This window comes from Limulus polyphemus, unplaced genomic scaffold, assembly GCF_000517525.1.
Source record: "Limulus polyphemus unplaced genomic scaffold, Limulus_polyphemus-2.1.2 Scaffold3725, whole genome shotgun sequence".
Taxonomy (NCBI): domain Eukaryota; kingdom Metazoa; phylum Arthropoda; class Merostomata; order Xiphosura; family Limulidae; genus Limulus; species Limulus polyphemus.
Genome location: NW_013669335.1, coordinates 36,311 through 50,520, shown reverse-complemented (window position 1 = coordinate 50,520; position 14,210 = coordinate 36,311). Strand labels below are relative to the sequence as shown.

General features: G+C 35.1%; 1 protein-coding gene across 2 annotated transcripts in view; it reads left to right on the top strand.

Moving 5' to 3' along the window:
* The window catches only part of LOC106469923 (fucolectin-1-like), a 47,784-nt gene that overhangs the window by 15,088 nt on the left and 18,486 nt on the right, over nucleotides 1–14,210 (top strand). For both annotated transcript variants that reach the window (XM_022398495.1, XM_022398496.1), the window contains exons 3-5: nucleotides 516–591; nucleotides 2,850–2,871; nucleotides 9,495–9,710. In XM_022398495.1, coding sequence (XP_022254203.1) covers nucleotides 516–591; nucleotides 2,850–2,871; nucleotides 9,495–9,710 — 314 coding nt within the window. The remainder of the gene's footprint in view (nucleotides 1–515; nucleotides 592–2,849; nucleotides 2,872–9,494; nucleotides 9,711–14,210) is intronic.

The following is a 14,210-nucleotide window of genomic DNA, read 5'->3' as shown; positions in this document are numbered from 1 at the left end:
TGTTGCTCAACTCAGTTATATGATACGCAATTATGACATACAGTACATACCCATCCAAATCAGTCTGGTCTGGTTTAAGAATTTTGCTTGACAGTTTGTATGGTCAATTCAGGTAAACTATCAGACTATGGTGATAGTAAAATACACTTTTATCCCCAAATCTAACACTTGGCAAAACTGCTAATATAATTGATGCAAAACGTAAAAAAAAATTGAGATTCTCAACTTGGCTGTGGTTTGGACCAGTCTTTGATTAATGCAGTTTTCACAGGATTGGTGGACACTAAATCCTTATCTACCTGATGATGAAAAAACCTTGTCGAAACGTTGTACAGCTGCTGTTATGTTAAACTTATATTAAAGTTTGTCTTCATTACCTACTCAAGCCGTCTCCAGCCATTATTAGGGTGTTATTATGTTAAAACTTTTAAAATATATGAATTAAAACACAAAGGTGTATGCTACGTTTAGATAACCAAGTTGAATAATAAAAGATTTGATTGGATTCTATATAGATTTCACCCAAGTAATGACTGCAACTTGCTTTACCTGGGAGACCTATTACCTGATGCTACTTATCATATAAAACCGGTGGGTATTTGCAAGATAATTAGTCAGGTTTAAAAACAACAACAAAAAATTCACACATGACTGATCTTGATAAAACTCCGTGCCTACAACAACTTGTAATTCAACTTGTTAGAATAATAATATTATTTTGTTTAACGTTAATCCACAATTAAAACAAAACAAGTATGTTATTTTTCGGTTTAGCTTTAGTGATATATACCAACTCTCAGGATGATAAACGCAAAGGTTGATTACGTTATATTAAAACGATTTAGGAGCCTCACCACGTCGTAACAGTCTACGTCACCAAATCCAGTCATGCTCTATCTGACGACTATGCATTGTAACAATAGCGCTGCAATGTAGTTTCCACTTCAAAAGGCTTCGTCGAAAGGCTTTCATGTCCACAGAACACCAATCCCCCCTGCTACCTTTCCATAAGCTATCCAGTTTACGAAGACGAGGCTTTCATATCCAGAGAACACCAATCCTCCCTGCTACCTTTTCACAAGCTAGCTAGTTTATGAAGACGATAGTTTCTCAGCGCTCATTTTAACACAGAAATCCCAAAGTGCTGCGTCTAGCGATTTGACCAGTATGTTTTCGTATGGAATGGTATTCAGTTCTTTCTCCAGCTACTTATCTTATCTTGGTGAAGGCATATCCTGTTGGCCTCATTTTCAGATTGAGAACCATCTTGATTGTGTTGCATTTCAAAAGCGATTAATTTTTGGTAGCATCATACTATGTAACGAAACACTAAGCAGTGTGAAAGTGTAGTTCTAATTCATACGTTCCACTGTTACTTTATATCAGCTGGGGTTGTCATGTGACGTATTGATCATACTATGTAACGAAACACTAAGCAGTGTGAAAGTGTAGTTCTAATTCATACATTCCACTGCTACTTTATATCAGCTGGGGTTGTCATGTGACGTATTGATCATACTATGTAACGAAACACTAAGCAGTGTGAAAGTGTAGTTCTAATTCATACGTTCCACTGTTACTTTATATCAGCTGGGGTTGTCATGTGACGTATTGATTTGTATATTTAAAATCGTTTTGATATAACTTACTCAATCCTCCGTACATCAACAAAAATGGAACAGATAAATATTTTGGTAATAACCTGATATAGTAGACAGTATAATAAGTGTAATAAATTCACATTTGAGTTATCATGTAGGTTACAATAAAAAATGGCTAACAGAGCATGCACTGTTTTAATACTTTCTATTTTATTAAACATTTCCATGTGATATTTCTTTTGCTTGATATCATTTCACTTGAATTTTTTATTAACACTGATAAGTCTCTTCACATATTAAAATTACCTCGGTCTTTGGGCATTGATTTTATATTACCATGTATAATAAACTGATTCTTTTCAGAAATGCGCTAAATCGATTATTCCTGCTAATTTCAAAGAAAGGGATACCAAATGCATATATATAAGTTTGATCACCACTCTTTGCGTTCAATAATAATTACAACTTATTGTGTGTACCAAAAATCACTTAACTCAAAATATGTGCTTAACACTTAGGGCAAAAGGGACACCAGTCACCCCTCACACACACACACACACACACTTTTTCCACTTAATTGTAAGCATTTTAACTGCAAGGTAATATTAATGGTAAGCATTTTAACTGCAAGGTAATATTAATGATAAGTATTTTGCACTGCAAGGTAATATCAATTTTTAATATTTTTAACTGCTTTGTAGGAAGAATACTTGCGGTTATTTATGATTTAACTCTAAACATGATGTTTCCTTAGGTTGTTATGGTTTCTTAAGTATGGCTTATAATAAAGTTACCAAGATAAAAATTATGTTTCCTTAGGTTGTCATGGTTTCTTAAGTATGGTTTATAATAAATTACCAAGATAAAAATGATGTTTCCTTAGGTTGCCATGGTTTCTTAAGTATGGTTTATAATAAAGTTACCAAGATAAAAATTATGTTTCCTTAGGTTGTCATGGTTTCTTAAGTATGGTTTATAATAAAGTTACCAAGATATTTTCTTTGTTCACTCTCTCACTTTCGAACAAATTTAGTTTCAATCAACTTAGTTATAAGCTGTTTCCGATTTTTTACTTATAGATTTTTGGTTTATATTTTACTTTGGAACAGTTCAATAGATCTTTATAATGTATCTTCCAGTATATATTTGTTTTCAGGAGATATAGCAATTTCAATTAGTTTGTATGATGTTTAATGTGTGATATTCTAATTGTAATTATATGTGATTGATAATTTCTACGTTTTACAGCTGAATATCTGGCTTCAAGAGGGTGAGTAATTCAAAGTTATTAGCATGGAAAAAAGCCTATTATTATATATACATATATAGTAAGTGTATTACTTTTTATACAAAACAATTTAAACTTTGTATTGAATAAACGGTCTTCGAATGTTCCGCTAACAACTTCTGTATAGGACTTTAACATTTCAAATCTCTTTTGTCGTTAAATAGTAATAATAATATTAAAAGATCATTGAAATTTTAGACGCGATAAGTTTAACAAAAACTTGCGTTGAAAACTAATATTTTCAACTTAATAATAATAATATCTATAAACAGACTGAAGGCCTAGTTATGGGTTCTCCATTATCTCATTTGTTGTGTGATATTTTTATGGCCAACTTTGATGCTTTACATAATTAGGACATAATACAACTAGCCCATGAAATAGTAGTTTCATAATCGGACCCTAGTACAGAAAGTAACACCTAGGACTACATTTAGCACATTACTTTGACTAAATTTAGGCAATATCTCAGCCATGTATTGACAAAGAACCCATGAGAAATAGGCTTTGATCAGCATCACAGGTCTTTGTAAGTGAAGTCAATTAGATCACCCCTACATTTCTGAGTGTAGGGAAAGGATACGTGGATTATTTCCTAAAGTGTTTCAAGTAGGTAACTGCTAGGAATGAGCAGACTGAGATAGACTATAAAATGCCTGATCTGAGCTTGGACAGTCCCATCCTCAATGCTATTGAACAACTGGATGAGGAAAAGCAAAAGGACTGGGAAACAATGTTTAGGAGATCTGTCACAGATTCGACCCAGTCTATAACAAGGCAATCCATTAAGCCAAGTTAATCAGCACCTTGAGAATAGCCTCCTATGTATACAGTCTTTACTGATTTCATTAGAAGGTTTACCTGGCAATGACATTTACAGGTCAGAATATACTCATGGAAAAATTCATTGAGTGTTCCCATATGAAACCATCAGGCAAAATCTAGGTAGGAGGGATACCCTCACCCTAACCAAGGCAGTTTAATTAAGACCTGGTATGAAGAGGTAACTGCCAGCTGGTTGTCAGATGAAAAAGCCCCAAGCAACAGTAATTATGGCTACACCTTAAACAAACCAACATACTCTGGTATAGTGCATGATACTATGATAGTTTCTTTATGATAGAGAGAAGGATTAGAAAGAATGCTGTTAGAAGCACTTTTTGAATTGGTGTTATTGTTAAGAGACTGGTTTTTGATATTATTTTTAAGAAAGAATGTATCTGTTGGATATACAAGACTGTTTGGTATAAGTGTCATTATTTAGTTTATTTTGTGACTTAATATTTAATGATTGTCTAGTTTATAAGATAGGAGTGTTGAAGATGGATTCTTTTAAAGATGTTAGTTGTGACAAGTCTCGTTACATAGCTCTGTATGAATTGTATGTTGCCTTTGCAATTACATTGTTGTCTGGACTTTACTAATGTTGTTGACGTCACGTTAATCGAAGCTTCGGTATTTTTCTTAACTAAGTATTGTTATATTATAACGCTGCTCGTGTAGTTTGTCAAAAATTCGAGGCCTCTGTGAACAGGTATATATATATATATATTCAGTGGCTCGCGAGCGCAATTTAAGTAGAAAGTAAAGAAAAAGTCAAGTGAAGTTAAGTCAGAGAATTAGTTAGCGAAAGAAAACACGAAGTTAGTTAGTGTATGAGTGATTAGCCATACGGGTGATAGTTTAAAATGAGTTTCACAGTTTAATAAAGTTAAGGAGAATAATCTGTCTTGTCAAAGAGTGTTCTGAAGTAATTGAACCCGTCTGTGTGAAATCTAACGAAAGGAGGCAATTATTTAAGGTTCAGAATACAACTGTGGTAACCCAGGGATAGTGTAGATGAATTATTCACTTATAAGAAAAAAATTCGTCTTGTCAGTTGGATTCTAAAGTAATTGAAAAAACTTGTGTGGACTTTTGACAAGAAAAGAGAGTTATTTAGAGTTCTAGATAAAACTGTTATATTCTATAGTGTAAAGAATTTTTTTACATATGTTTGACTTGTTTTGAATATATATATATTATTTTAAAACTAGTGGATTATGGGCTGTCTGTAGATTTTTGACATTTATCACCAACAAGTCACAGACACCTACTTTAGAAGAATCCTCAGGCCACTCAAACGAATCTATATAAAATTCTAAAGATACAAATCAATTTAAGCTCCTCCCCACTTTTCACTCCATGTGCCTCAGGGTGTGTCAAAGATACTTCTGGTTCTTTGGTGTAACACACACACACACACACATATATATATATATATATATATATACCTGTTTACAAGCTATTCCAGTATTTACCTGATGATGCCTTTAATGGTGAAACAATGATCATAGTAAGTGAATTACATGTGAAACAAACAATTGTCTTTGACCTCCTCAATTCTGTGATGCTTAATATGAGACTAAATGTAATAGCTGACCTGGAAAGTGCAGTTTATATTTCGTTATCATTAAAACTGATAAGATAATGTTTCAATTTTGGCATTGAAATGTTTGACGGGTAATGCATTTTCACGTGAGAAATAAAAGTAACAAAGAGAAATATTATGTCTGAGAGAAAGAGTAAGGGAAACACAGTTTTATCTGGGATTTTTACTGTTGTTTCTCAATAAATAATGTAGAAGGTGTTTCAACAAGAATAAATTGAAATATTTATGAGCAGGTGAAATTATCAGCAGTAAATGAAATTTGCAGACAGTGGGTTAGATATCATAACAAATATATACTTGTGGTGTACCTGTATTTAATTTGGTTGTGATAGGAATATTTTCAGTTATTCAGATTGAAATAGTTTTAATAAACACATAGTTCTTTAAATATTTTCTTAAGGTTGTTTCATTACAACATGTAATATTAAAGCATGAAAATAAAGGCATTAGGTGTGCTAGGGGGAAGTGGAAGGTAACATACACGTGGTGAAACTTTTTAATTCGCACCAAAAAATACTATACACGACTTGTAAGTGGAAATAAGTCTTTAACAACAAACGATGAAAGCATTAGCAAAAGCTAATTGTCAAAGGTAATGGATAGTATTGTTCAAATCAAGTCAATTTAGAGTATGTAGGAACCAGCTGCAATTTCGACCTCAATTTCTTGCTATTGGAACTGGGTTCTATATACATGATAATCATAAGGTAGGAAGAAGAATGAAGTCGGATCGGAGAGGGGTGGAGTGTATTCCAGTTGCAAGGCAGGGACATCAGAGGGTACCACAACCACAAGTAGTTAGTCAGACAGAGATTCGTGGAATTGGGGATTGGGAAGCTCTTTGGGTACATCCTGTATAGGGAATATATTACATGAATATATGTAAAGCCTGTAGACCAATACATTATGTCGTGGTCGTAACTGCACATACAACCCCCTTCACCTACAAACATGGTTGAACCTTTTTAACAATTAGAAGTAATCAAAAATTAAATTTGAATACTTTCAGTAGTTAATGTCAAGCTCTTAGCCTGGGATGATTGGTCATGGCCTGGTGGTTAAAGCACTCAACTCGCAATCCACGGATCGCCGGTTCGAAATTCCATCACCGAATATGTTCGCCCTTTCAGCCGTGAGGGCGTCATAATGTTATGGTCAATACCACTAGTTGTTGGTAAAAGAGTAGCCCAAGAGTTGGAAATGGGCGGTGTTGACTAGCTGTCTTCCCTTTAGTCTATTACTGCTAAATTAGGGACAGCTAGCACAGATAGCCATCGAGTAGGTTTATGCGAAATTCAAAACAAACAAACAAACTTAGCCTGGATAATCTCTTTTTGACTAGCAAATGGTTCTCCTGCCTTGTTGACAACTTATTATTAGAGTTTTATTTCTATTTTTTATACTACTTAGTGATGGATCTCTCTGCCTTATCATCCTATGAAGATTTTGTATTTCTCCAGGATGTGCAGGATTTAGTGTTTAGCGAGAGGAGTGACGATGATGTCAAACCTAAAACCCATGGAACGGGCCAGATGTTTACCATGACCAAAACCATGGATGAAGTCGTGTTGCTTGGCAATTCTTGGATATGGGAAAGCTTATTGCATCTGTCACTGGGCTGACCCTGGTATCAACAGGGGCCATGCTACTCCCTTCATTAGCTGAACTGGAGGACATCATTATGGAGACTTCAATGCCAGTAACTCATCGATTCCTAAATAGCTAAGCCTACAGGGAAAACAGCAGCCTTCAACATTGCATTGCTAACATCAATAAAGGGGGGAGGGGAGTGAAGCCTGGGAAGACACAATGCCTGGTGAAATGTCCCATTGTAGGGTACACCACCGAAACTCAATGACAATGACAAATTTGTTCACATATACAGAGGTACCAATACATTCTGAAGCCAAATAAATCCTTGGATCCTGTCAAGAGTTGACAAAGTCAGAGACTGGATGAGATCTCAGAAGATGCCAGTTGCCATGGAAATCTTGAACACCCAATCTGACATTCCTAAAGTGGTCATAACGTCAACAGGTATCAAAACGAACCAGCTGGTTCATGGACTACCTCCATCATTGATAAGAAGCTTCACAATAATTGGGGGGAGTGTTTATTTTGTGGGCAGAACCAACTACCCCTAGGACGAGAAGGAGCACGTTTTCAGCAGTCATGGACCAGACGGTATTAGCCAAGAGCTCCAGAGAACAAGCACAGAGAATGTAAGAGTAGAAACCCCAACAAAGCTACCCAAGGCCATCATACACTACTAGACCATATCTCAGTACTCAAAAGAAAGTGCCAGGTGTTTGCTAACTGAATAGAGGCAGGGACTCTCTATAAGTAAGAGGAAGATTTGCTGAGTGACCCAGTGGCATAACTAGGTATTTTTACGCCCAGTGTTAGTTTGACGAACTACCCATACACTTTATAGTCCTCTAGTGGCACAGTGGTATGTCTGCGGATTTACAATGCTAGAAATTGGGTTTCGATACCCGTAGTGGGCAGAGCACAGATAGCCCATTGTGCAAATCATAAGATCAGGTTTAGTTGTTAATTATCTGTTAAAATAGCTGGAGCTCTGCGTCACCTTACGGGCTGTGCCTGAGACAGCTGGCCTTCTCGGTTCTTCTTAGTTACGCTACTGGGGTACCAATTCCAATAAGATACAAGGAGAAGGTGTGGTGACTGCTGGTCAGGTTAACTAACATCAATAGAGACCTTTCAAAGGCTAAGGAAGATCTGAAGACCTTGGCAGCGGAAAACTGCGAAACGTCACTCAATTCTGGTTGAATTTACATTTTGTATATAGTTAATTTATTTAAAGCAAAATTTCATATTTCTGTATTTATGTTATACTTTTCTTTCATGTGTATATTAATGTTCTATTTTTTACACACTTGAATGTGTGTGTGGTAGATATTGCCTTAACGTTTTTATACATATTTTTAGTATCTGTCTGCTTTTTTTTGTGTATTTTATATTTTAATTTAAGAGTGAAATTTGTCTTTCGCACGTGCGTATACGTGTAGAAGACAAAGGGCCTAACAGCTCTTTTATTATGTCACATCTCTGTATCTTTTATGTATGTATATATTGATTTTATTTTCTCTTTTTTTGTGTAATGACATGCACTGATTTTTTCCTGCCTAAGCGTGTGAAAGGGCACGGAGTTTAGTTATTTTGTAAACATATACGTTCACTGCGAATTTTTTTCCTTTTTTATTATGTATATTGTAAATGTATAATGCGTCCTTTCCAGCTCACACACACGAGTGATAAAAACTAAATCAATAGTTCTATGTTATATAGCAATATAATTACAAAGCAAATTTTATATCTAATGATTTAGGTTTATATATATATATATATATACACATATAAGAATTGGTTTTAGTTCTTTCTTGAATACATATGTATGGCGACAAATTCAAATGTATTTCAGGTTATGTACATTGTTCCTAGGCTGAGTGTAAGTGGTTATATCTATTGAAAAACAAATTTTTATCTAACATTCTTCTTTAAAAGTTGGCCAGGTGGTTAGGACGCCCAACTCGCAGTCTGCGGGTTCGAATCCCCGTCACACCAAACATGCTCGCCCTTTCGGCCGTGGGAGCGTTATAATGTGACGGTCAATCCCACTATTCGTTGGTAAAAGAGTAGCTCAAGAGTTGACGGTGGGTGGTGATGACTAGCTGCCTTCCCTAGCTGCTAAATTAGAGACGGCTAGCGCAGATAGCCCTCGTGTAGCTTTAGCGCGAAATTCAAAAACAAACCATTAACTTTAAAAGTTGCGGTTGAAATGACGACAGCCAGCGAACTACTGGAAATAAATAGGCCTAAAAATTGTTATAAAAATCAAGTAAACTGCAGATGTCTTTTTTCTCATTTACTTAACTTCAGAGTATTTTTCCAGTGAAATACTGCTTTTAAACACAACTGCTTTTGAACCGCATTGAAAACATTAAGAGGAATGTGAAAAGACATATAAATGTTCTTATTAATCCTACAGCTCTGCTTAGAAGTGGTTAGTGATATAAATATATCTTAACTCATTGTTTGGAGATTTATAGACAGTTACGATTAATACACAAAACACAGTATTTTGTGTGGCACTATGTATGGAGAAATTTGGTCATCACGATACCTTCATTTTTTGTAACTGTCCTTTCAGCTACAACAAATGTTGCTGAAGGAGCATTGGCTACACAGAGCACCTTGTATCACCACTCTTTCCAAGCATCGATGTGTGTGGATGGTAGATTGGACTGTGGCCATTCCCTCATAAGTCACACAGCTAATGAAAAGTTTCCGTGGTGGTCGGTCGACTTGGGCGCCATATATACAGTTAGAAAAGTCGTCATTTGGAATACACAACATGGTGGTTACGGTAGGTTTGGCAATTATATAATATTCTTCCAAATATTCCAAGCAAAAGACTTTTCTTTCTTTTTTTGTATAGAGACCATTTTTGTAATAGTAGAGATCATGTAGATTTGAAAGTCGTATATTCATAAATAGGCATTCACATTAATAGATAAAACTTTCTACATCTTTTGCTATCTTTAGTTTTAAGATCGAAAGTATTGTAACGACAGCGGAAGTCAAGCGACGCTGGTAACACGTGATGAGTTTCTAGAAGGATCATGAAGGCTCGAGTGTTTGCCAGACGCCCTCTATTTTAATATATAAGTCCGACAAATAAAGCGGGGATAATAATTGCAGATAGACAGATAATTGAGTCAAGTGAGCGATAGTGACTGTAAGTAAGGTGCGTGAATCGTTGTGAATTATAGCGTGTGTTTAAGTTAAAGTGACTGTGTATTGCAAAGTTGTATTGGGAAAGAATAAACTAGTTTTATTTAAAGAAAGGACGTGTATCGCTGAAGTACCTGGGGAAGAATTTATACCTGAATTAACAAACGACCAGAGACGTAATAGTATTCTAATCACTGTGAGCAAGAGAGTCTGAAAAGTGTATTTAACTAGCTATATTTATTATTGGGTAAACTTTTTAACTCTTTTCTCTATGTAAGTAGTTGCTTTGAGCAGAAGTTAATATTAATAAATTAAATCTGTAACAATTGAAAAAGGTTCATGAAAAGCGTTTAAGAAATGGAAAGTTACTTTTCTGAATGTTTGTAATATATTTCAAGTTACGTTTAAAGTTCACGTCACTTCTCACTCTTATTTGTTTTCTTAAGAGACTTATCTCACAAACATGGTTATTTGGGTCAGTAGTATTGAATAAGAAGTCTACTCCGTAGTGACGGTGTTATAGAAATAAAACAGTTTCTTATGGATATATATTATAATTGAAATGATGAATTGATTGAAAGGCTAAATTTTCGTCCTGCAAAATGTCCTAGTGCTATTACGTTTTTCGCACCTGATAATAAAACCTTTAATCAAGAAGTACTCTTACATACGTGTGAACCAAATAACTTCTAAAAATACTTTAGCTTCTGTTGGATAACTGAAAAAAAAAAATCATAAATGAAAGATCCCATAGAAGGATGTGCAGCATGTATACTTTCGAAAATAAAGAGACTTGATTTCATGACTTATTGCTTTGGCAACTAATTTCCTTGCTTTCTACTTGAATTCTCCATATCTATTTCTTGTATGTTTATCATTATTACTTGTTATTTCTTCACAAACATTTCTCCTTTGTTTTATTTCCCCTTGCGCTTCTATATTCAACCACCATGCCTCCTCTCTCTCTCTTGAGGCTTTCCTGCTTTCGTGACACCACAAACTGTAGTTGCTGATTTCCTCACTATTGCTTTTATCTTATTCCATTTCTTATTTACTCTTTCACCTTCTGGCTCTTCCCAGATGCATTCTTTCCTCCTGTGTATGTTCTATTAATTTTGCCTACTACTGTTTTGTATTCGGTGACTTTATGTCCCTTGAAAGTCCAGACTTTTTGTTTATTTTCTCTTTTCCTACCCTTGCTCTTTTCTTCTCTTCCTACTCTCACAGTCTGCAGCCAGTAGTCTACGTTGATTCCCTATAGTTTCTCCTGGAATCACTTAGCAGTCCACAATAGTTCTATCTTTCTTAATAGCACATAATCAATGTGTGTTTTATACAATCCACTTTTGTAAGTAATAAGATGTTTTCTCTATTCTGAAAACCTGTGTTGACAACATACATATTTAAAGCATCAACCATCTCCAGCAAGCTTTCTCCCTCCTCGTTCCTACTTGTACACCGTTTTCCTCCATGCACTCCATCAAAACTTTCTTTCTTTCCTTTCCACTACATGGCATTTCACATTTCCTCCGCCAATTATTGCCTCTTACTGGGACATGCTCCTTGTTAGGTCTGCACGAGCCTCTCTAAATTCTTTTTTCTCTTCCTCCAAACATCCTTGCTATGGTGCGTGCATATGCTGATACTATATTCATCATTTTTCAGCCCAAGTACTATTTTCACAACCTGTAATCTGCCATTTATTATTTTAACCTTCATTACTGTTTTTTCGTAACTCCATTTAGAATTATGCCTATCCCATTTCTTTCTATGTTTTCACCATCGTAAAACACATTGTAACCATAAGCTAGCAATCTTAAGTTTTTCTCATCCGTTTTGTTTCTTGTAAACATAATGCTTTTGTTTTTCTTCGCTCCATTATATCAAGTGTGCTCATTCTGACAACTCCTTCCTTCCTTTTTTTCTCTTCCGTTTTGTTTCTTGTAAACATAATGCTTTTGTTTTTCTTCGCTCCATTATATCTCATGTGCTCATTCTGACAACTCCTTCCTTCCTTAGTCTTTTCTCCACTACCTTTTTTAGCCACAGCTGTGGACTCTGCAATATACCTTTTCCATTTCTGATAGCAATTGGGGTTGCTGCTGTGCGTTGCTTCTAAGGTACACTTTAGCTCTATACTCATTCCCACGAGACCCGAGGTTAACATTTTGGTTTGGGCCAGAGATTCACATGTGTGGCCAACCTTGTCGGTAACCCTTCTCATTTATTTGGGCTTGGGAATGGCATGCTCAGTTGGAAAAAGCATGGTTTACAATCGAATCAGTAAAACAGCAGGAGCCTTATTTAATGGACTGTATATGAAATACAGTAAACCTATACTATTGCTTAACCTGTCAGTGCCTGAATAAACCGTCAACACCTGTTTTATTACATGCAAGTTATCAGAGCTCGAGTCGATCTCGCTGCTTTCACACCTATACATGAACAGCAAGAAGGTAAAATACTAAATAACTAATATTCTATTCAAATTCTCTCTGAAATAGGCACTTTCATTAATTTGGGCATTTTGACTTATGTGATTTAATGAATGTTTACTATAAATAAAATGCATGTTCATAAATTTGTACATCATGTTCAAACACACACGTATTTTGTTTAGCAGGAGATTTAAACGGTTGCAAGGTTATGTACTTTCATTGTTAGACTTTAACACATTATCTGTGGGTAAACACACACACAATACTACCAATAGAAAATAGAAGTAAACAATTCAACAAAACATAGATTTTCGAGAGAATATACTAGCATTTTAACTTATTTCTAGTGAAAATAACAATTAATACATCAGATGATCACAATCATTCCTTTCAACTATATCTTTATTACATGTGCATAACAGATTTTACAGACATGTACATATTTTCCTAAACCCACACGTCTGATCTGGTACATTACATTACATTTTGGTACATTACATCCGTGGCAATATATCTATACATATTTGGAAAATACGTGCATTAGAACTTAACAACACAATATGTTTAACAGTTTCAATAGCGTTCTGTGTGTTTGAATTATTTTCAAAACTTGCTAGCTTTTAACGTTCTAAATTCACTACCTATCACCATGCACCATTTTCAAAATGAAATTTAATCAAGAGGATAAAGCAAAATACTGTATAAGTAAATGTTTCACGGTGAACTGTCATCCAAGAGCCCAGTAATGGTTACTATTCCTATCAAGAATTCTCATATCGTTCAATCAACCACCCTAACTGTTGAGATTTATCCTTCACTCCCACCCATAGTGACTGATGATCAACATTGTCATTGTGGCCGTGTCTGTATGTTCTTCGTTCAGGTAATCCTCTCTTCCTATGGCTCGACATAAGCAGCCAGAAAACTTTAATGTAGTTATTCTCATTGTAAGAGCTACAGTCTATTCACTCACTGCTTTCTGGTCAAGCCAGTGTGTCAGAGACATGACAGTAACGTTCAGTTTCAGTTTATAAGTGTGTTTAATGTACTTTTGTGCTTCTCCATGTAGATATTGAATTTCAAAGTTTTGTAGATTCAATTATTTGCTACTAATATACATCAGAGCCACATTAAATCTCTTCATTTTAAGCTTCATAGTCACACAGTCTTGTCACATGGCCTTTTCTATCTCTTGGCCACTTTCACTATAAACACTTGCACATATTCTACAGCAGGTGGGGTCATACATGAGATATACTGGGAGTATAACTTCATGTCATTAACATGTCTGACACGCATCTGGGAAACTACTTCTATGTTGTGCAGAACACCAATATTACATATCAAATGTGATCTTCCCAGTTAGTTTGATTTGAGTTAAAAATTTGAGTAAAACCACCAGAAAATGGATTATAAGATGACTTTTACTCACCAACATATTTATAAAGGACATGAAGAATATTTAGATAGCATTCGTGCTGCTAATTTATTCTTCTGAATTATCCAATAGATAAGAAGCTCTTTAAGGTACCAAAAATAAATATAAATGTCGTATATGTATACATATATATATATATATATGCTTAAATACAGTTTCAGTGCGAAAAGTGCCAGGTGATTAACATATCGGTCTGCGGCTTTAAGTATTCGAAATGAGTATAGTTCTGCTGAACTCACTTTCCTCTTTCAGTTGT